Source organism: Trichosurus vulpecula, chromosome 2 (genome assembly GCF_011100635.1).
Source record: "Trichosurus vulpecula isolate mTriVul1 chromosome 2, mTriVul1.pri, whole genome shotgun sequence".
Lineage (NCBI taxonomy): Eukaryota > Metazoa > Chordata > Mammalia > Diprotodontia > Phalangeridae > Trichosurus > Trichosurus vulpecula.
The window spans coordinates 211,851,037-211,875,965 of NC_050574.1; the positions used below are offsets into that span (position 1 = coordinate 211,851,037).

General features: G+C 37.5%; 1 protein-coding gene across 2 annotated transcripts in view; it reads right to left on the minus strand.

The window, feature by feature from the left end:
* The window catches only part of RBMS1 (RNA binding motif single stranded interacting protein 1), a 259,213-nt gene that overhangs the window by 159,741 nt on the left and 74,543 nt on the right, over nucleotides 1–24,929 (minus strand). The window contains exon 1 of one of the 2 annotated variants that reach the window (XM_036745568.1): nucleotides 22,088–22,422. The exons of the other annotated variant lie outside the window; for it this stretch is intronic. Coding sequence (XP_036601463.1) covers nucleotides 22,088–22,156 — 69 coding nt within the window. The 5' untranslated portion in view covers nucleotides 22,157–22,422. Of the gene's footprint in view, nucleotides 1–22,087; nucleotides 22,423–24,929 lie in introns of those variants that run through there. 2 annotated transcript variants of the gene reach the window in all.

Here is a 24,929-nt window from a genome sequence, read left to right on the forward strand (position 1 = left end):
TCGCGGAAGCTATCCAGGCTCAAAACCTCTGAATCATCTTTGCCTCTTCCTTCCCCTATCCTTTATAGCTGCCAAGTCCAGCAGATTCTACCTCTTCAATTTCTCTCCACTCCCTCCCTCATTTCCATACCCTCTACAACAGCACTACTAGTTCATGTCTCATCTCTTCCAATCTAGATTTCTGCAGCTTCTACCTGATTTTTCTGTTCTCAGTACCTCCTTTTTCCCATTCATCCTTCACACCATCATCCAAGTAGTCTTCTTAATACTCCCCTTTGATCTTATGCAAAACAAAAGAAAGCAAAACATTCAGCAGCTTCCCAATGCTTACTGAATTAAATGTGAACTTCTGCTCCTAGAAACCAAAGCCCTACACAATCTGTCCCCCATCTATTTTTTTGTTATCTCCTACCGCTCCACTTTATATACTTTACCTTCCAGCTAAATTAGACCACTCTCCAGTCAACATTACTCTTGTGCCCGTTTCCCATCTCCACATCAATTGTGTATACTCTCCCTTATACCTATAATGGACTTATCCTCCTCCCCACACTTATGTCCTTCCCTCTTATTGAGGCCCAAATCAGGTATTACTACATCCTCTTCCAAGAATTTGTTAATTCTATTCAAAAATAAAGGCAATTGCTCATATCCTTTTGCCCAGAGCCTCTTCTTTGAGCATTTATTAGACTCACTCTTGTATGATGGCATCATATGTGCATCTATGTACATAGCACAAAATCTCGTGCATATATGCAGGAATATTAAGTTTCTTGACTAAAAAGATTGTTACATGCATCTTTACATTCTCAGTGCCTCATATAAAGTAAATGCATAATATGTGTTTGTTGGATTTAATAAAAATGAATTAAATCTAGTTGGTAATTCCATCGGACTACATTCTGTATTTTGAGGAGTTACTATGACCATAAGGAATGTAATAAGATGTTTAACCATTAGTTTATTCAGTTTTCTATGGGTATACAAATGCATATCTCTCAAATGAGTGGAAACCCTTCTAAAATACCTAAACAAGTCTAATGCAGAATATTAACCTCTTCAAAAAAAACTGGAAACCTTCTGAAAATAATTTTTCCCTAGAAAATTAAGTTTCCTTTCTATAGTAAATACAGACCAAGCAAAGGATCAAGACGACTAGGAAGACAACTAAGTTTACATTCCACTTCTTCCACTAAACTTATGTGTAACTTCTTAATGATGGGAAACAAGAACTGCTACAACTTATAACTGGGAGCCTATATTAGTCAATCAACAAGTATTTATTATGTACTTACTATATGTTAGGCACAGTGAATGGAAAAACAAGATTGAGTGTCCCTCCCTCCAAGAAACTTGTAGATTCAATGAGACCTATTCTGCACTAAGCTGGACCTTCTTTTAAATATTCTGCCTTTTAATAAGAAGAAATACGCTAGGAGCACCTTTTTGACAACAACAACTGCCTTATAAAATTTGCTGTTTCTCAACTAGATAGCAGTTCAGCCCCTACAACTGCCTGACAACTACCTATGACAACTACCTATGTTTCCGGATCTCTCATAGTAACTAAATGCATAATCAACATGAAATTCAAGCTGAAGCACAAGCAATTTCTTCTGGACAGAACTGTAATGACAATAAGACTCACTTTTCTTAGGACGAAACGGGACTTGTCTTGTCCTTCTCTCCCTCCAAATGAAGCTCTATGGAATCTTTTCCCAAATATGATGGGGTACAGAGGACAGGTGGCCTTTTATAGACATAATTTAATGTTCCACACCCTGGGGGCACTTAACAAATGGTGATTGATGGTGAGAATTGTAATTCATGGAAAAATGTGAATTTGAATAGCAGTAGCAACCTTACTGCCTTTGGACACATGGATGTCTGTATTTCAAAACAGATTAATCAGAATTAGTATAAGCCTTCATTAAGGTTTAATGATTTTGATCTCCTCTTGAATTTGATAATGGACACATCTGGTTGCTGGGAGGCACTTATTAGATTTTTCAATTGAAAAATGACACTTTCACTCCAAATCCCTTAAAGTGATTTTTAACTCTGGAGAAAGGAGTGGAAGTATCTCCTTAAAATAGTCTGATAAAATCCTTTCAGCCATGAAATAAGTGAGACTTTCGAAAGATGAAACTCATTGAAATGCACCATACTGGTTTAAGACTACAAGTTAAATATAAGTAAAAACATCCTAATGAAACAGAAGTATGATTACGGTCTGTCCTGATTTTCAAATTATAGTTTCCACACAAGCTGTCACATAGAATATGCATATTAGGCCATTAAACTGAAGGTGAAGATAAAATCATGCTAATACTTAGGAGGAACCAAGTCCTTAAAAACTGAATGAGTTTCTGGACTTCACTTACTCAAGTGAGTAAGATGATCTTTTACTGTATTAATAGCATTAGGGTGCCATACTAATTTGCTTCACTAATTGCAATATTGGTGGTTACAACTGATACTACTAAAATAAGGTATTTGGGAATCACATAGTTTCATCATTAGAAGGAACTTTAAAAATTCATCTAGTACTATGGCATTCAAGGACCCTATTTACAATAACATATGCTTAGCAAGTTAGATGATTATTTAGGGAGTTTCAGGGAGAAGGTCAGGCATTTAAATGAATGAGACTAACCTCTACATCAGGAATCTATAAAATGGGATGCGCAGACCTCTTAAAGATGTATGGATAGATTTCAGAGGGTCAGTGAACATGAATGGGAAAAAATTCCTTTATTTATACTAAACTTCAGTATCCTTTGAAATCCTACACGCTTTATTTTATGTATTTAAAGACATTTTGAGAAGTGATCTATAGGCTTCACCAGCATGTCAAAAGAGTCCATTACACAAAAAAAGATAAGAACCCTGCTCTAGATAAAAACAGGGCTCTCAAAAGGGTGTAGTAAAAAAGAAGTAAGATGGGGGGCACTATGAATAAAGAGCTGCTCCAAAAGTGAGAAACCTGAATTCAAATTTGACCTGAGATACTTACTTGCTTGTGTGACTCTGGGCAAGTCATATAACCAAAATTTCTTCATCTGTAAAATGGGGATAATAATAGAACCTATCTCCCAGAGTTGCTGTGCAGATAAAATGATGTAATTATTTGTATAATATTTTGTAAACCTTAAAACATGATAAATCTTAAAACACTATAAATGCTAGCTATTACTTTCTAAAGTCTTTACTCTGTATGAACTTGGGCAAAGTCACTTCACTTGCCTGAGTTTCAAGTTGGGAGAGGCTTAGACTAGATAAGTAGATCTGGGAGTCCTCTACGTAGAGATGATATTTAAATCATCAGGAGTTGATGTTACCAAGAATCTGTACAGGGAGAAGAGTAGTAGGCCTAGGCCAGAACTTTAGGGAACACCCAGTTAGGAAGCATGATACAGAAGCTGAGGCAGAAAAGGCGACAAAGAAACAGGAGAGCTAGGAAATAACAGTGTAACAAAAGCCCAAAGGGGAGAAAGTATCCTGACAGAGAGGGTGATCAACAGTGTCAAATGCAACAGAAAGGTAAAGGAGGATGAGAAATAAGAAAAGGCCATGAAATTTGGCAATGAAAAGATCATCAGTAACTTTGGAAAAAGCAGTTTCAGTGGAGCAATGAGATCCAAAGACAAGCAAGAGGTTGGGGAGCCAGGACTTCCTTAGAGTACGGATGCACCAATACTCAGAGGAAGTCAAAACCTGAAAGAAAAGTCCCAGATATACCCCAATATTCAGGGCACCATTCTTTGCAGTAACAAAGAATAGGAACACAGTGGATACACATCAGTTGGTGATGGCAAAACAAGCTGTGAAGCACAAATGTAATGAAATTTTATTGTACCATAAGACATGATGAATATGACCAATTGAGAGAAACATAAGAAAATGTATATGAACTAATGCAGAATGAAGTAAGCAGAACCAGGAAAAGAGTATGTATTAACATTACCAAAAGTTAATAAAACTCAACATTATGTAATTAAAATAAACAAACTTAGACATACTTCATTGAAAAGGTAGAGGACTATGGGTAGAATATTGCATATATGTGAGATGCAATTGATATTTTGGATTTGCTGAACTATTTCTTCTTTTTTAAAAAAAAACCTTGGTTACAAAAGATGTTTTACTGAGCAACAAATGAAGGAGAGGGATATATTCAGAGATGTCTGTGTTATAAAAAGAAAAGATACGTGCAAAAAACAAATTTAAAAATGTATATCCCCCTCCAATTATTTTCTTCTTTAAGTTAATCATCTATCTTTCAGTTACTCTTCCTATGACACAGTTTCTGGACTCAATGCTTTCTTCTGGATATATTTAAATTTGTCAATGTACCTCTGAAAAGAGGTGTGCAGAACTGCATGTAATATCCTAGGGGTGGCTTAACTAGTTCAGAGTATATTGAAATTATTATCAATATAAGAACAACTTAAAATGTCATTAAAGAACATCCAATTCACCTGCCTCATTTCATACATGAGTAAACTGAGTCCCAGAATATTTAAGTGTTTTGTCCAAGGAAACATAGCTTGTTAAAAAGGGAGAAGTGACCAGAGCCTAAGTCTCTCAATCGCTAATGAAGTGTTCTTTCCAACACATGAAGAATTCCTAAAGTATAGGAATTACAATGTAATAATATTGATTCAATTCATAGATACACAGTTACTTCTAAATCATGACTTTATTAGTTATATAGTTATTAATTATATAATTATTTCTAAATCATGATCATAAGACACTTGGTTGGTTCCAGCAAAGAAGAAGTCCCTATGTTTCTCATAATCAAAATTGTTTTGCTAATGGCCCACTGATTTGTAACATGATTTTAAACTCCTATAACATATTGTTTTCACGGAACCAATCAGCAACGTGGGTTAGGTTAGAGCTATAATTTAGCTATCATCCAAGGCATCAGTTAACTCTCTCAGCTTTATTTTACCTGAAACTCTAATAATCATAACTTTATCTCTGCAGGCTTATGAATAGCAACCACCTTGCAGGCTTGTTGTGAAGATCAAATGAAATAATATATGTAAAATTGCTTGGCATAGTGGTAGATGCTATATATAAATGTTTACTTCCCCACCCCATCTCTTCCCCCAATTTGGTCCTGTCTATTGTTACCTGATTTGAAAACTGACTATAGCTACCATCCTCCAAAATTGTACTTAACACTTTTTAAAACATATATAAAAGCTGACTCCTAGTCTAATGAACTTTACCCCAAACTAGCAAATGATGATCACTTGGCTGAGTATATTTAGAGAAGATTCTTGTTCAGCCTGAGTGTCACTAAATGACCTCTGAGGTCCCTTCCAGTTCTGAGATTTGGGGATCTGACCTAATTCGCAAGGTTTTCAAAAGAGTCAAATGAGATAATATATATATATACATTATATATATATATATATATATATAGCACTTTTTCGAGCTTCAAACACTAAATATCAATTATTGTTATTATTCTTATAGCATATGTAAACACAAAAACCTCATGTCAAAAATAAGTCACAGAATCTTTGGATCCTACAAAGGAACTTTCAAAGCAGATTTTCAAGCAAGATATGAATCCTTCATATTATGGTCTAATTTGCATTAAGACCAGAGACCCACTCCTTTCCCACCAAAGAAAGCCTGACTCTTCTGTGGGTGACAGTACAATGCTCCCACTTTTAAATGCAGAGAACATGGTTTCTCCATAACCTACCCGAAATCATGACAACTGAAACACCAGTTCTATTTGCATTCTATAGTAATTTGCAAAAGAGTGCAATGGAGTGAAAGGATATTTCAAGGGTCAGACACTGCAACTTAGAAAAGCTTCTTGGAGGAGGTAGGTGCTGCAATGCAACTGAAGGAAAGGGAGGGATGTAGTTTGGCAGGTGGAAGAGCCTGCTTACACATTTGGGACTGCCTGGAACTTTGGGGGTCGGGGTACAAGAAAGGAGGAAAAAGAACAGGCTATGAAAAGCAATAAGAAGTAAATCTGGCTAGAAAATATACCTGCATACAGCAGAAAATAAAAGCCCACTACGGTGCTCAGACCTTGACGTGAAGATACTTATAGGCTTTGGTCAAAATTTACAAAGCACTTCTCAACATCTTTTTTTTCAAAAGGAGGATTCCACAACCTATTCTTTAAAAAAAAATGCTGTTTCTATTGGGAAACTGTCTTCATTTGAAGTTTTTCTTCCATCAAGTGAAAAACACTTCCTTAAAAGAACTCCAGAATCACTATCAGCTCTTAATTATAATTATCTACTCATCACAAAGCACAGATCAAATGAATAACACATAGTGCTTTAAGGTTTATAAAACATTTTACATACATTGTTCCTTTTTGATCCTCCCAACAACTAGTTTTAGTAGGTGGTGGATATTGTTATCCTCATTTTACAACCTGACAGGTGGTCATCCAGCCTCTGCCTGAATTAGACTAAATCTCATTTCTTTCAATTCCTCTCAGGCATCCTTTGGTGAAAATGCTAATGACCAGTAAAACATCCAAAGGCAGGCAGCAAGCAGGGAGAAAAAAACGGAAGATTACCTATGAACTACATAATCAACAACTAAATCATCACCAGCTTCCCCTAAAACTAACCAATCCTAACTTTTAAAATAATTGATCGCAGGCATGATTTTACAACCAGGAGGCACACATTTAAATGGAATACAATGAAAATGAAAAGAAATCATGGTAGAAAATGTAGCCATATCATTTCTGTTTCATTTCTTTAAAGGCTCTCTAGCATTTCCATATCATTCTTAAAGTGCTAACACTGAATGTAGTATCTGAACATGGAAATGAGTGATGCCAAGCACAAGAAAAGATTTATTTCCCATTCTTGTTTCTAATACTTTTGTTTCCTAACAAATAGCTTATTAGACTAAATTAAAGAATAGGTCAGCTATAAATAAGACAATTCTCATGGAGCCAAAAATCAGTCAGACTTCTGAGCAACCAGTTATATCCTGGAATCAAATCAAGCACAGTTGTACCCTGGAGGCAGATCTTCAAAGTAACTTACAGGCAGATCTGTACCTGATCCATAGAGAATAGACATTAAACATGATTGCACCTCATAATATGTTCTCTTTCTGACATAATTTCTCTTTTGTGAATTTGGGGGGCAAAATGGATAATAGTCTCATTTATTCTGTTTTTGAATGATACGAAAAACTCCCAATATGGGTAGAGAAAACTAGGCCAATTAGTTAGCTAAGTGATTAAGTAGAAATGTAGGTAAAACACCAAAAGCCTGCCTGCAATCAAGATAGAGATGCTAGAATTATGGAATTCAAGAATGAGAGTTCAGCATGACCACATGAGTTAATCTTCAATTGCCAATGTTATTTGGGATGAAAGTACCATTTTCTTTTGAGCTGGGAGAAAAAGCATCATCTGTGGTCACATACGCTCCAGGCTTTTAGAAGCATAAGGTCTAGTTTAGAGCTGAGGAACTTGGCATTAGATAACCTGAATTCAAATTTCAACTATACTCTAAATACTTTGTGACCCTGGGCTAGCAATTTAATTTTCTGTATCTGTAAAATAAAGCTGGTTCTAATTCTAAATTTATTATTGTATGCTTCTAAATTGCAGTACCCCACAATTCATCCTAGGCAGTTTCTTTTATATCATCCCTAGTTAGATATTACTTATCCTACCTTTCAATTTGTATATACTCAGATACTTTAAAGGATTTTTGACCTCATTGAGATTGCTAATCCTTCCAATCCAATCCAAGAAGCATTTATTGCATTACCTTGTGCCAGTAACTTAAAAGAGACACTGGAGATACAAAGACAATACAATACAATACAACAATACAAAGATAAATTTACCAATACAAATCAAAACCCAGTCATGCCATTGTATCCAATGAGATCTTTGTCCTTGTCTCTCCTGGGGAATCTATCCAATGCACTAAGAACTTGTATCTAATATGCCAGGAATCTACCCAATTTAGTATTCTTTCCTCTAAATCTTTTAGTATTTCATGGATATGCAAAATACTCAGGCAGTCTATCTTTTAACTCTTACGGAAAAAAAAACAACTATAGATAATTATTTCTTGTATACTAGAGTAGCAACAGAAGTAAGACTGGAAAAGGATTAGGTTTTTTAAGATTGTGCCCCAGAATATGATGGCAGTTACAGAGGACAAAGTGTGTTAAAACTAGGAAATCCCTGAGGTCCTTTGAGGAGGAATATGTTTCAACACTTAAAAAAACTACAAATAATTCCAAGAAGCCAGATCACCATGATACCATATGATGCTTAGATGAACCTTCACTTCAGGCCACCATATTTAAAGTATCACTACTCCTCCACAGGATTTCAGTTTTATACAAATGGTGGTTGATAGATTCAAGGTAAGTCCCCATGCTTTCATGACCAAAAAATTAACTTTTGTAGAAGCCTTGGAACAGACATCCTCTTTTCATAAGTGATGGGCAAGCTAAAACCTTTAACATTACTAGAGAGATAAATGCTTAATTGGTCACTGAAATGTCCTATGTGATAAATGACTAATGATCTTAAACATTAATATTTTAAGTGCATTGCAGTATAATGCATATAGGTGTCACGTAAAAGCTTGAAAAGGCTGGAAAGTGGTTGCTTTTACATAATAATTTATACCAAAAAACCACAAGCATAAATTTCTGCATGCTATTCAAGCTTCAAAGAGTAACCATCTACAATATTACAAAATGATTCACTACAACCAAGAGATTAAGAAAATTAAGGCTAAATTTTGTACATAAAGAAAAAGGGAGATGACTTAAAGCATGAAAATTATTCATTTAACATATTTAATTATTTCAAACCAGGTATTTGATTTCTCAAATCCAAGATTTCGATTTTGTAAATGTCTGAAGGGGCTTTAAGGGCTGGCAGATATTTATTTATACTTTCCTCAAAATATAACAAAGAACAATTGCTGAGTACTTACTGTATGCCAGCCCTATACTATTAAAAAACCCCACAAATCAGATTATAACACATAAGCAATAATTACAAAATGACACACAGGTCAAATTTAATTACAAAAAAATCTATTATGTTTTGCCACAAATACAGAAATCCAATGACCTTATAAAACAAATAAATTAGGAGGTGATACATCCACTCTTATAAACGTGTACAAATGCCCACCTTTTTGTACCATTATCCTTCTAGTGATGTTACACTGTTATAAATCAAGCAACACTATAATCTATGAAGAATCAAAATTGCAGACAACCAGAAATGTGATAAAGTGATAAATAGTGTTAGAATATGTTGTATGATATTTCCAACAATTCCACATAATAGTATATAAGGTATATAAGAGGTACATGATCGGAGAAGAGGAAGGCTGGTCCTGAATTGACAAGAAAGGTTAACATGGAAAGTCTGAGTGCTATGATAGTACCTATTTAATGTTACAAAGTTTAAGGGAAAGGCTGCAGTGCACTGAGTCAGCTATGGATGCCTTTTGTGAGAATACAGGTAACTGCATAGAATTAAAAGAATGTATGTATTGAAATCTCTCCATCAATGACATCACAAATCTACTGAATTATGGAAGCACTTCCCATAACAAATAAGAAAATTTTGCATGGTGACAAGGAACCATGGTCAAGTGAAAAAGTACTGGAGACTACTGAATTTTTGCAATGAAATCCAAAGATTCCTGTATTCTAGTCCTGGCTCAATATATATAAATATTTGTTTGACCTTGGGCATAGCATAAGATTTGCAGCTTGATAGGATCTTAAAGATCTAGTCTAACTCTCTCCTCTTACAGATCAGAAATACTGAGGCTCTTTGAGGTTAAGTGACTTTCCAAAAATCAGAGCCAAAAATCTTGAATCCAAGCCTTTTGACTGAAAATTCCAAGGTGCATGTTACCTCTCAGGGCCACTCACCTGTAAAATGAAGAGGTTAGATATTCCTTACGGTCCCTTCTAGCTCTATCATTGTATGGTGCTACAGTAGTATCGCCTAGAATACTCCTTTAATTGGTGACTTTTCCTTGTCAGACAGCATGGGGAAGTGGGAAAGAAGTATGAACTTAGAAAGATGATAGAGCAGAAAGGAACCATAGAATTCACCTAATCCAATCCTTCATTTTAGAGATAAAGAAACTAACGGCTCAGATAAAAGTCACATACTGATTTAGCTTCAGGGCTTACATTTCAAATGGAAGGTCTTCTGATGTCAAATCCAACATTCTTTTCACAAATCATACTGCTATGAATATTTTGGACTGTAATTTCTCTCTGACTTCTTTGATGTATATAATCAGTAGTAAGATCACTGGGTCAAAAGCTATGGGCAGTTTAGTCACTATTCTTTCTAATGCCAAATTGAAATTCAGAACCACTGGAACAATTCACAGCTCCACCAACAGCTGTCTTTCCACAGTGCCTCCAAATATTGATTGCTTCCATCTTTCTTCATCTTTTCCAGCTTGCATGCAGTGAGATAAAACCTCAAAGTTGCTTTAATTTGTATCTCTTATTACTTATGACTCGGGAAATGTTTTCATGCAATCAATTAAAAAAAGTAATTTTTAAAAATCCTATGCCTATCCCTTAACTACTTATCATATTTGTGATAGTTCTCTGTAATTCTGGAAATCACACTTTTATCTGTGATATTTCATCCAAATATTTTCTACTCTACCATTTCTACTTCAGTTCTGTCTTCATCATTGATTTTATGCATGCAAAAATGTATCTATTTTATCTCGTATGACTCTTCTATCCCTTGTTTGGTTAAGAATTCTCTCCTCAGTCATAGCTATGAAAGGCACTTGATCTTTGTTTTCTTATTTTTTTCTTGTGGCAAGACATTTTATATCCAGATCTCACATGCATTTTAAGTTTATTGTGCCATACAATGCTAGATATTGGTCTAAACTTCATTTTTGCACAGTTGTTTCTAGTCTTCCCAATAGTTCTGATCAAAAAGGAAATCCTTCTCCCAGTAGTTTGTCCTTGGGTTTCAATCAAACATTGGACAAGTTTTGAACTGATTAACTAATCTGTTCCTCGTAGCTAATTTTCTGGGTTTTTTTTCTTTTAGTTAACACAAAATGTTTTAAATGGCTACTGATTTTTAATATAATTTGAGGCCTGATAATGCTATGAGTAGCACACTGTGAAATGGAGAAACTTTTCTATGGAGCACTGTTTTTTTTTTCACAAGTCTTTCAAAAAGAATGAAGAAAAAGTAGCCTTTCTAACATTTCTTAGTTTTAATGGAAGCCCCTTGGCTGATAAATTCCTTCATAGACTGTGAAGACATTTATCATTCGCCATCAAGCAATGTATTTCCATGCCACACTACAGTCTCATGATTACACTGGTCTTTCTTTAGTGACATCTATGCATTTTTGGGTCCAATGTATTTCTTATCGAGAATGAGAACTCGTTTTGTCCCCATACTAAAACCTCATGGTTATACATGTCTGTGTAGCACAATGGCATGAACATATTTGTGGAAAAACATAAAATAAACACATTATTTGCTAATATTTTGAAGAAATAGAAGACTACTATAACCCTGAGAAATTAGTATATTAGCTCACTGAAAAGCTCTCATTTAAATCAAAGAACCAGAAGCATACTAAAAAAAGAAAAGAAGCATATTATATCAAGAGAATACAATTTGAAAAACAATGACATCCTCTCATATTTAGTTTTTTTAAAGTATGGTAATCAGAGCCTGGCCTGTAGCTGTGTGAACATTCCTCCTCAGAATAAGAGTAAATGAGATGCTAAGGGCATTTTTACATAGCTATAGAAAATATCCACCAGAATTCTCCATTTCCTGATGAAAAAAAATCCCCTCTCAGGACCTTTGATTTGAAGTCATTACACAGTCTGGATTTGGAATCAAAGGATGTAGATTAGAAATCAGTCACTTGACTTCAATGAGGCTTCAGTCTCTTTCTCTGTAAAAAAGAGGGTATTAGACTAGATGATCTTTTATGGTTTCTTCCAGTTCTAAATCCTATGTCCAGGATTATTTTGGCTTCTGTGTAAAGAACATATTGGAAAAAGAGAGACTTTGGGGAGAGAAACAATTACATTAGTCCATATAAGTAGTGATGAGTGGCTGAACCAGGGTATAACATGTGGAGTAGAAAACAGATGCATACAACAGCTGTTGTAGAGGTAACATCAGTAAGACTTGGTAACTTTGTACAGAGGAGAATGAAAAGTTTGAGATGACTTTACATAACAGAGATTCTAAATCTAGGTGGGAAGTTAATGCTGCCATCAATGGAAATCGAGAAGTTAAGAGGAACTGTAGGTTTAGTTTAAGGAAAAGAAAAGATCAGTTTGAACCATACTTGTTTGAGGTGTTTGAGGAGTTTGAGGTACTGGCAGAAGGAAGTTTCCTGGGTTCTCATTGAATTTATCTAGGACACAAGCGAGAGCCTCCTTAGATTTGTCAAAGCTAATGACTACTACCAACTTCTAGTGATTCAGAGGGAGATGAATAATACAAATAATGAGTGCTTACTAAATTGTCAGTTGTGGAGGGATATAAAGATGAGTGAGATACTATCCTTGCACTCATCCTGCTCATATGTAGAAACAAATTTCAGGGAGTTGTTAGGGTTGATTGAACAGATTTTGGAGTTATCTGTGAAGAGATGTTTATGGAACCCATGGAACCAAATGAGAAAATTTTCCAAAGGAAACGTAGGAAGAAACTTCACCTCAACATTTACTAAGTCCCTACAACATGCAAAACACTGGGATAAAGATATAAAGATAACAATGAAACTGTCCTTAACTCTTCATTTTACTTAATTTTACTCAGGCGACATAATGTATACACAGCATATACAAAACCACTTCAACAGGAAAGAGGAATAATAACTGTTGGTATCAAAAAAAGGCTTCAAAATTGGAGGTGCCACCTAAGATGTTCTTTGAAGGAAGACAAGGATTATAAAAAGTGGAGGTGAAGAGTACATTCAGACTTTTAGTAAAGCCTGTGCAAATGCAAAGGAGCAAGAGATGGTACAAATATCAAACAGAAAGAACAGCTGGTTTGGCTAGAACACAGAGTAAATCAAAGAGAGTGATATGAAATAAGTCTAGAATAGTAGGTAGGAGCCAGACTGAAGAGGGCTTTAAAATGCAAAGCTGAGATCTTTGTATTTTGTCTTAGAAGGAATAAGGGGCTACTCAAGGTTTCAGAGCGGGGGGGATGGTTTGGTCAGGTTTGTGTTTTAAGAATTTAAATATATTAGCAATATGAAGGATGGATTAGGGAGAAGAAAATGGAAGTGACCAATTAAGAAGCCTTTGTAAATAGAAGTGGGAGGTGATGAGTGCCCGACATGCGTGGCCACTGCGTGAGTGTGATAGATACTATAGAGGCAGACTCAACTAGACTTGTCAACTAATTGGACAGAGGTAGTAAAGGAAGAAGAACTCAGAGGCTTTGAAGTTAGATGGTTGACAAGTGGAAACAAGGAAGTTGGGGTGAGGGACAGGCTTAACGGAGGGGTGTGGGAAGGGAAGGAAGGAAGGAAGGAAGACAGAGAGGGAGAGACAAAGAGAGAAAGAGAGGAAGGAAAGGAGGAAGGGAGGAAGGGAAGAAGGAAGGAAGGAAGGAAAGAGGGATGGAGGGAAGGAAGGAAAGAAGGAAGGAAGGAAGGAAGGAAGGAAGGAAGGAAGGAAGGAAGGAAGGAAGGAAGGAAGGAAGGAAGAAAGGAGGGAGGGAGGGAGGGAGGGAAGGAAGGAAGGAAGGAAGGAAGGAAGGAAGGAAGGAAGGGTGTGGGTTTGGACATGTTAAGTTTAAGATTGGCTTAGTGAGGTATCTTCTCAGACATGGGGATGAGGGAAGATCATTTACAATCACTAGTTGTAAAACTGAGGGGATTAGAAGGATGGCGGTCATAGCAAACAACAGACAACTATATATTTATCATCTAAAGAATAGCCCAAGATCAGAACAAGCCATTGCTACATTGGTCATTAGACTGATGAATTTTTTCCAGCCACAATAATTCTGGAAGACCAGTAAGTTGTAGAGGGATTGCGGTCTATGCCAATATAAGAAACAACTGCACCAACCAAATCACACATATTTGATGTATTGCAAGAACTTAACATTTATACAGTGGATATGTGACTTTCATCACTAAAGGTATACCTTCTCTGATAATACAGATTACAATTCATCCATATCTTCTTGTTGGTATCCTCCCATAAATTCTTCACAGGAAGACATTGATTTCTTCACATTGAATAAATACCAGCAGGTGCACTGTTACCTAATACTATTACCAGATAACCAATTCTTTTCCAGTCTTATGTCTCTCAGATACTCTCTATTATATACTGTCTCCTATACAACTCCTAGTTGGGAACATTTTGCAGGCCACTCATGCCCACCATACACCTCTACACTGGAGTAAAACTCAACTTTAATTCTTCAGACTCTAAGGCAATTAACTCAGTCCCATTGGAAGAATACTGATGTTAAAGGGATAGGCCTTTATTTCAGAGAGATCCTTGGGATCGTTAAAAAATATTGCATAATTTTCCAGATGGAATATATCTAACATGTTTTTCTCTTCCTTCTGTTCAATCAGTGTCCATTCATAGTGTCTATCCAAGATAATTATATTGATGGATTAGCTCTTTGAGTTGTCCATCCAACTGCTTAACAGTCTGGACAATACGTATTCTTCATTAACTTGCTTCTATTTTTCTATGTAGTTAGGTCAGATTCTTTAAGTAACTATGGATCTCACTTAGAAAGCTTATAATATTCCAAAGCTTGATGCAATCAGCACAATGCCATCTACAAGCAGCTGGAGCACCTAGAGGAACTCATTATCTAAACAACACAATGGACAGAAGGTTAATTTTGGAGTTAGGAAAGATCTGAGCTCAAACCCTGCCTCAGACACTTACTATGTGACCATGAGCAAGTCTGTCTGACTCAGTTGCTTCTTCTGTAAAACAGGAACAATAAGAGTCCCTATTCTCAAGTGTGGTTGTGAGGATGAAATAAAATATTATACATAGAGTGTTTCGCAAACTTTCAAGTGTGATGTGTTAGCTTTATTATTATTATCTACATCACGATCATCTATAGGGATTCTCCCTTCCATTTTGGACTCTTCACCAGATAGCTTTTATTCTAGTGGCAAACACCTTTGATGAGTGCATATTCCTCTTTTTACCTCTAGTAATCAGAGGCTCAATGAACAAAATCATTATAAGAAAGCTCTTGATGGAAAAGAGCTGCACTGTGAAGACAGTATTTTTTATATTCTGAATTAGATACGATTTTTATAGTCTACATTTTACAGTAGATTGTAAGAGCTGTCAGTTTTTTGTGATTACAAAGATGTGATCTGCTATAGAAAAACATTTGTAACAGCTCTTCTTTCCTTTTCTCAATCCCTCATCAAACATGACCTTGGCATGTATTTTGATCAGTCTCAAAAAAACTTTGTAGGAATGAATAAGCAGGCATTTAAGTAAGTAGTTATTGGTCACTTGATTCTGGAAATAACAAGATCCATGATTTTCCCAAGCTTTTTGTGTCTTCTTTCAGAAATCTCAAAAATTGAGTTATTTCTCTAATTAGCTGTGAGATCCTGGGCAAGCCCTCTGTTTCCTCAACTATAAAAATGACCAAGTTGAACTAAATCTCTCAGACTTTTTTCCAGCATAAATAAACTGACTACAAGCCCAGTGTTCTTTCTACTACATCATCTTGCCTATTACATTGCATTCTATGTTATAGCTTATTTGTGTGCATATCTTCTCTTCTCAAGTAGATTCTAAACCTTGTGAGGATAGAAACAGATTCTGATTCATTTTTATAGCCCTCTACAGGCTTGAGTATCATAGCATAGATGACCAGGAAGTGGTTAACATTGTCAGGTAGACCTGAGTTCAAATTCCGCCTCCTGCTCTTACTGGCTATAAGGCCATGGATCACAGTCACCCTCTCAGAGTCTGATTCTTCATCTGTAAAATGAAGACAGTGACTTCACTATGCAAACTTTAAATACTAATAATAGCAATTATTATAATGGATAAAACTAGAGGGATGTTACCAGATCCTTGATAAATGCCAAGTATCAAAGACTGCTCAGACCAAGTTGTATTTTTAGTCAGAAATTTGTTTGTTCCGTTTTAAAAAATGTTCAATATCATCCCAACTCCAGAAAAATTCCCTTCCTTGATAATATTTTAAAATGTACCAAAAAGATATGAATTGTGTAAGGGAAGGATTCTCTACAGTTGAAACTTTAAGAAACCCAAGTTGCTGAAATCCAAACTGACAAAATGGGAAAATTCAGGAGAAAAGGAACAAAAAATATTATGTAATGAGCAAAACGGTCACAATACAAGCAACTATAAAAGTATCACTTTTGTCAGTGATTGATATTGTTTTTTCTTTCCAGGAAATTCAACTTTTAGCTTAAAATGTGTAATTATTGACTGAAATATTTGAGTCTCTTTCTCCCTAGACACCAGAAACTCTCATTTGGTAGGGACTATAAGGTTATATTGTAAAATAAGAACAAACAGTTTGGTTGTTTGTTTTTTAAAGTATCGTGGAGGTAAACATTTACACACACACATACACACACACACACACACACACACACACACACACACACAAACACAGCCTAGAATAGAAAGACTGCAGAATTAGGAGACCAAAGTACGTTCTCCTCTTGGCTCTGCCACTAATTTCAGAAAACTCCATGTGACTATGACTTCAGGAAACTCATTTAATGTTTCTGGGTCTTATTTCCCTCATCTATGAAGTCAGGAGATTGGATGAGATGATCTCTAAGGACCCTGACGGCTCTTAATATTCCATTCCATTCTAGGGGGCAGGAAAAATGACTCATTTCAAAGAGATTTTGACTATTGTCTCACTCTTCACATTCACAAGTCTTGTGCAAGGAGGAGTCCCACTTTCAGACCCTTTTTGTAGGTACTGTGCCTTCTTGAAGACTGTGGATCACCACAAAACAAAATCCTTGTTCTACTTCAGCTAAGGGCACACAAGTTGTTTCACTGGTCTCTCTAGACTTCAAGGGAAATCATCCAAGCAGCTTGCAGAGGTGAAAACAAGTAAAGGCTAGATCTTTAGTAGGTAGCAAACAAAACAGAATAGCACAAAGCCAGGAAATGTAATGGCTGCATGTAAAGACAACCCCAACTTTAAAAAAAATAGTTCTTGACATAAAAGGTAGAAAAATATTTAGAAAATATTTTAATTTTCCCCTATAATAAATAGGTTCCAAGGAAGAAAGCAGATTACAATGATTAATAGAAAAACATTTCCAGAAGAAGTTATCCCTGAGAAGCATACATTTTCTGGATGTCAAGAATAAAGAAGTAGGAAATTTACATGTCATAAGTTGGATCTGACCTCACACATTCCATACTTTTTTTTATCTAGTTGCAGGCAGAGAGCACTGGACTAAGATAACTGAAGTTCTACCCATTTATTTGTTCAAGTCATTAAATTTCTCTGGCTCAGTTTCTACACTAATTATGACAATGACTGTCCTCTCCCTATTTCACCTGTGTAGCTGTGAAGATGAGCTTATTATCAAAAAATTTCTTGGAAGAAAAGCATTACATAAATCCAAGGGACCACACTGTTATTTACAATGTTTCAATTAACTCAGTGATTTGGAAATGCATTCTTAGTTACATAGACAAAGGAGAAATACAATATAACATTTTTTTTGAAATCCTGGCCAGGCCTTAAAAAATTTGGCTCAAAAATCATTTCAAGAGTGACAGAATTACCAATTTGTAGTGATCCAATATGGACATTTGTCCTGGGAGGAGGGGAGGAAAGCCAAACCCTAGTATTTTTTTAAAAAGAAAGAAATGTGCTAAATCAGTGAAGAAAAGTATGGAAAATTTAGTGAGATGCCAAAGAGGCACTTGGCAGAAAAAATGGGGAAGCACTAATACAGAATTCTGTTCTTTCCTAATGGCTGCAGCCAGGCATTTTCAAATCATGATTCCTTCCTCATCCATTTTTAAAGAACACAACATGTACAAAGATGGTATAAATTGCTTACAAAATGAAAATGGGATTTGACTATAAAACTTTACATGGAAAAATCAGTTTTATTTTCTGATACTTTAATTTTTAATCTATCGTCTTGTCTTCTTGGGGAAAACAACAAAATGAGATTATCTTTAGCAATATTCATATAAATATACCTATATGCAAGATTAATCTTAAAACTTTAAAAAACAATACAAAAATTTCGTTTAAAAACTGCATGAAAAAGATGTTAATCAACAGCTTTGTATGTCATCCTCCGAACAAGGCCAAACACTGAATCACTGTTAAAATTCCTCACGTGCAGCTACGCCCAGTTAATCTGCTTGAAAGCAGCAAAGTATGTAAATCTACTTACACTGGTGAGATAAACATTTCTCTCATTAAATGTTAACAACATGGAAGTAGAACCGCTGTTGGTCTGCAAATGTATCTCGCCCCTCTCCCCATATTGAATCCCCTCCCCCAATAATCCAGATACTCTAAAACTCTAGCTGAAATCATTCAGAAAGAGAATTGCAGCAAGCTACTTTTTAGCAAAATCCTTTTCTAAAACAAACAATAACAACAAAAAACTTGGACCATGCCTCAATTTGAAAATACAAAGCATGTAACATCCCCATCTATGGACTAACTACTGCATGAAAATCAGCAGCAAAAGAAAGAACTCACAAGCAGAAGGTAGTCAGGTAGTAATTACAAAGAAAAGAAAGCATGGTGATTTTTATTTTGAGATTCTGAACTGCAAGACCACAATCTCACCCACCCCCACCCCACCCTCCAATGAAAACACCTTATTTTTACAGACCACTATATACTAGCATGAAGAGTTTGGGATTTAGGGGTTGGGAGAATGGAGAACAGTTGCTACTGAAAACATATATTGTACCCACATAAAATTATTGCATATACTATAATACAATTGATAGGATGTGAGTGCACCCTCATATTTCTCAACTGGGACTTAAACCTGCATTCTGCCTTTGTCTAGTCATTACCCACTGAGCTACCACTTATATCAAGGGATTCTAAGTTTGACTAGAGTCCAGTAGGCGTATTTCTAAGGTCCTCATCTGCCTGTGATGCAGGAAAATCCTGTTTAACACTGATGACTTCAGAGATCAGAACTCACTCCTTGTTCTCTATACTAGAGGGGAAAAAAAGTCAGACACCACCCACCTATATATAGTTGGCTCCTCCATATCCTCCCTGGAAACATGACAGGGTTTAAAAAGAAGAATTAGGGCTATTTCATTCAAGGAAATACTGCTTTGCCAACAATAATTCCAACAAACCATGTCAAACTACAAATATCACTTCACCCAAATCACTTTCTTTTTCTTCCATTTTCTGTTTTCTTTAAAAAAAAAAAAGATCTCTAGACTGAAGTTACTTATTCTCAAATTCTGTCTTAATATCAGATTACAAGATTAATTATATGTGTGCATATACATATAAATACATAGCACTGGTGTTTCAGAATCCTTTCACTTTAATTTCAAATGTAATTTTAATTATACTTTAAACTCAACTTTTTCCTCTCACAAATGTTTCCCAAAAAATCAGAAAAGTTAACTTGTTCTAAAAAATTATAACTTCTAGATTAAACTCAAACTACATTATCTGAATGGAGATTTCCTATTCTCTCTAAAATGAACAAATTAGGATGAAATCAAGGTCTCAAACTTAATCAAACTACAAAATCATTCACAAGACTACACACATTGAGTGAGCCTGAGCTAAAATGAGATCACAAAGTCACTCCTAGTAACCAGGTCCCTATGTAGGAAGTGTGCTTTCACCACAGAACAGCTAAATACTAACAAAAGAAACCTTTGAGTCAAATACCACTGGTACCCGGGGTCTTGTGTCTGTATAATGCCTACACATTCATTTCTTTCTTTGCCTATAGAAAAAAAAGAAAGTCTGTTTGTTTTTCTGATTCAGTCAGCCTTTTTAGCTCTTTGAATCTAAGGAGTGCCCTATGAAAAGAAGAGCATCTTATCAGTGTGCTCCAGACCAGCAGGCTATCTCCCATCCGCACACAAAACCTACAGCCCCTTACAGTAAAAGGCCTCGCCCTCGCCCTTTTTCCCTCATTTCACAGCTAACACCCCGCAGTGCCCTGACAACAAATAAATGAATACACAAGGCCCTACAGTTCCTTACATAATTAACCATCTTTTCAGGTAGCCTGAGGTGGGCGGGAAGGGGAGGGAGGAGGAGAGGCTTTGTAGTAAATTGGTTTCATTTATGAAGTTTATGCAAGTGTGGCTAATGCAGACATTTATTCTAAATTAACTCACATTAAGTATACTTTCTGTGTGTATCCTAAACTTTTATTTTGAAAGTTTCAGCCAGGATACAAACTTATATTTGTGGATATATCCATCTTCATTTCATAGTTATTAGCCCAGGCAAAAGTTTTGTTGATTTCAAAATCAAAGTTTTGCCTTCATGAGGGTAATAGCAAACAGTCCCTTAGTCCTCCATTCCAAAGTGAAAGCTAATAAGGGAGGAACTCAACAAACCGGTACTTTAAAACTGTAAAGTTCCTTACTTTACCAAAATTAGGCTTATTTTCAAATTCTTTCGGAGTCTCAAGGAAACACTAATTTGAGAATAAAAATGGACTAAAAGAAATCAATAATCCCTTGAAAGCTTGCAGTAAAGTTAGTAAGCATTTTTGCCATTAGTTATGATGTATCTGCTCTTAATGGAGCCAAAGTCCACATCAAAGGATGTGATTCTTTTGTATCATTATTGGGATAATAACTTAATTGATTTGTCTCAGTTGTTAAGGTTAGACACAAGAGACTTATTGTTGAGGAAAAATAGCTGCTTAGTGTTTTTTGTTTTTCAACTAGCATCTTGCCACAGACCTCAAAATCAGTTTAACCTTTTATAAACAGAGACCTGCACATTAAAAAAAAACAAAACAATAAAGCCAAGTTTTGATTGTTGCTCCTGCCTTTTCTGAAAGATCTGTCATGACATGGCTTCAATAATCATTGGGAAAAAAAAGGACTGGGGAAAACAAAAAAACACAAAAAATACAGCCACCCATGATGAGCTCGCAACTCTTTTTTTCCCTCCTTTTGCAGCCCTTCTTCTCCCTCCCACAATATTTTGCTCTAACCACTAAATTGCCTTTGGAGCTCAATCTGTTAAAAAAAAAAAAAGTATGAAACTATATTGAAATAGGAAAACGCATGTGTGTGACTCAGTCTTATCCAAAGTATCTCTTCAATCAAAATGTCACCGGATTTCCCTCTGCTGCTGAAGAACTGAAAACCTAAGAAATCGACCGTCTAAGTTCCCCTTTTTTTCGGTGTCCCCTTCACCACTACCAAAAAAAAAATAATCTCCTTGGTTTTCCTCGTTTCGTGAGAAATTAAAACATGCAGTTTGAAGTTTCAGTTGAAGATTTCCAACGAAGGCGACAACCGGACTCCCTTTATTAAAACACACATACACACAACACACATACAACACACTGGAAAACTTGTTGCAATGCTCAGCAAACCCAAACCTGGCCCAGCCTTGCCTCGTTTGCCTCCCTCCCCTCCCCTCCCCTCTCCTCTCCTCCCTTTCTACCCCTCCTCTTCCTTTTCCTCCTCCTCCTCTTACACCCCACCCTACCCAGCTAGTCCCCAGGGCGGCGGGGGAGGGGGGGCGCCGTGAGGATAGGGGGTGAGTTTGCATCCCCGCCGCTAAGGTCAGCCAGTTGAAGTCGCCTGACCTGCGGCCCATCTCAGCCGCCGCCACCGACTCCTTTACAAACAAGGTCACCACGCCAACCCAGGTCCCTTTTATGAGCTTCGAAGGATAAAGGGCTCAGCTGTTCCCCCGGCTCCAAAAGCTGCCCCTTTTGCAAAACTAAGTCCCGGTGTCTCCAACGCGCCAATCCCCCCCACCCCCAACCTTCAGCACTCATTCTTCCCTATCCCAACTCTCCAACAGTCCGCGCCGCCCACCTCTTACCTGCTTCCGAAACGGGGTTCGGCTGGTGCCACTGCCCCCCGGATTCCCGCTGCTATTGGGAAAAATCATTGCCTGAAGCCTTGGAGGGCGGGGGAGGGGGAGCCTGTAGCAGGGTGCAAGGATGGGGGAGGGGGCAACTTTGGAAGCCACTAGTTCCGAGGCTAGTCCTGGGGAAAAACTCCCTTTCGCCGGACTGCAGGCGTCGGGGGCCGGGGCTGGGCTGGGCTGGGCTGGGTTGGGTTAGGCTGGGCTAGGCTGGGGCTGCTTGCTGCCGCTGCCGCTGCTGCTGCCGCCGCCGCCGCCGCTGCTGCTCCTGCGGGCGCCGCGGTGCTGACTTCTCCTGTCCCCTCCTCCTCCTCCTCTTCCAGCACCTCCTCCTCCTCCTCCTCCTGAACTCGGCTAAAAGTCAGGGGAAATGCCCCCGTCCCCTCCCCCTGCGGCTTCTCTCCCTCCTGCAGCCTCTTCCTCCTGCTGGGCTCCGAGAGCAGCGCTGGGCGGGAGAGGCTGTAGAAGCAGCAGCAGCCGCCCTGCCTGCCATGGAAGGGAGTTAGTTCATTGATCAGACGACAGGGGAGACTTTCCAGGCGGCAGCAGCAGCGCCGCCACCGGTCCCACCTACCACGGCCTCAACCACCGCCCTGAGAGGGCGCCGAGCGCGGAGAGGAGGTGGGGGGTGGGGGGGAAGTGGGTGGAGCAGGAGAGCCCAGTGCCTCTTCCAGGCACCTCTGGCTCCACCGCCGCGCCAGCCACAGCAGGGTCTATGGTCACAGCTGCAAGGGACCCGAGTCCCTGGGCTACAGCGCAGCCTGCCTGCTCTCTTCCCCTGGGTCAGCCCTCTGAGACCCCGGAGACCAGAAAGAGCTGCTGGCGGCCCCTGCCCCCGTACAATGGTTGGGTCTGGCTCCCCGCATACCGCACATTCCTAGGTGTAGCCAGCTCCCCCCCCCCTTGTCTTTTTTTCCTCTCCCTCTTTCTCCCCTCCCTGAGCACCAGTGGTGGCAGCACTGCGCCCCTACTCTAAACCCCTGTCAGATCAGATCACTAAGGCAGTCTGGTAGGAAATCTAACTCAGTCCCCGTGCCCTTCTTTAGTTATGCCTATTCTCTTCTGTTCCCACCACCTCCTTTCCCCAAAAAGACTGACTTTCATAAGCAAAGTTACCAGTACCGCACTTACATAGCACATCTGCTAATCGACACTTAATCTGTACAACACTGCCCACCCTCTCAAAAAAACAAACAGCTAAAACATTTAAGTCAAATACACGTGTGGAAATACTTTGTTTTATGTACCTCATGTTTTGTATACCAAGGGACTCGATTTAGACTTGCTAAAAGGCCTCTGCAAAAGGATTCACTTTAGACTTTAGACTTGCTAGAAGAGAAAAACAAACCCCCCCAAAACTCTGTTCCAACTAATTCAGGACTATCTCTTTGTTAGTTACCTGGTCCGCCTTTACCCTCTGTGGACAAACAGTGTAATCCTTTCATATTATGTTTAACAAGGTCAGAAACTTCTGTTTTAAAGGCGGGAGCTCATAGGAACTAGGTATAGATATATTTTAAAGTTTATTTTCAATTTTCTTGTTTGAAGTCTTAAATGGAATTTCTGACAGTATCTATGTGGTGGAACTTGTTTTCTCATAAATAGTCAGAAAGGATATTAGAGGTCATCTAGTTGAACCTATCCTCTAAAACATGCCCAACGGTGGTGGTCAACCTCTGCTTGAATACTTCCAGTGACAGAAAACTCACTTCAGTACTCTACTGTTGGACAGAGACTCTCACATAGTAGGTACTTAATAAATGCTTTTTGATTAATTAAAGTTCATCCTTGGATTCTTGAACTAATACCTCACTGAATAAAAGTTACTGTTATTATTAGTATTATTGCCAATAATAATAAGGTTCCAAGTTGTCTAAGAAATGAGGACACTGGAATCTTCATTACTGGCAGGGAAAACAAAATGCTCTCTGTATTAGTTTTCTAGCAAAACCACTAGCTCTGGTTCTTGCTTCAGCAATGACAAACTGCAAACTATTCACTGCCCCCCCCTCCACACACACACAGCCTGCTACCCTTATTAGAAGCCATCAAATACTCCTTACAACTGTCTTCAGTAAATCAGTGAAATTTAGCAAGTTTTTGTTCTACCTGTATGAAAATATGTTAGGAATAGCACACATATAAGTCCCTCCTCTTCTGTATGAAAAATTGGATGCTTAGATGCCTGAATTCTAAGTAAAACTTCGAGCTTCAAAATCAATGTTCAGTAATGAGAATCAATATTTGATACATATTTTAATCTATTTATGTCATATCCTCTGTTAAGAGACTTTTGGGTGTCCTCACTATTACATCTGTCCTATCTAACGCACTAAATTAACCTGCCTCTCAACATTTCTTGTTTCTGAGACCCTCAATTGCATGTTGCTAAACCAAAGTATGGAAAAATATGTTTTGTTAACGCTGTATGGGTTAAAGTACTGTCCTGATACTCTTACTGAGAACATCCTGCCCACAAACCCCTGCAGTTCAGACCTGTGGACTATCAGCAGAAGTGCCCTGGACAACCTCATCTGTCATGGCCTGACTCTCAGGAAACCACAAGCTAAACCACGAAAAACCAGCTTCATGGACTGACTTCTTTGTGGTACTCTTTTAGGGTCATGATTCTCTTTTTGGATTCTGTGGAGTTCTAGTGTCATGGTCCTTGACCAGGTATGTTGTAATAATATAATAAAAAAAATTTAAAATGTTAATAAAAGGTTAAAATATCTAGCAAAATAAAAATATAATTTCAAAAGAAATAGTTCTTTTTATAACAAAAGGTAAATTAAAA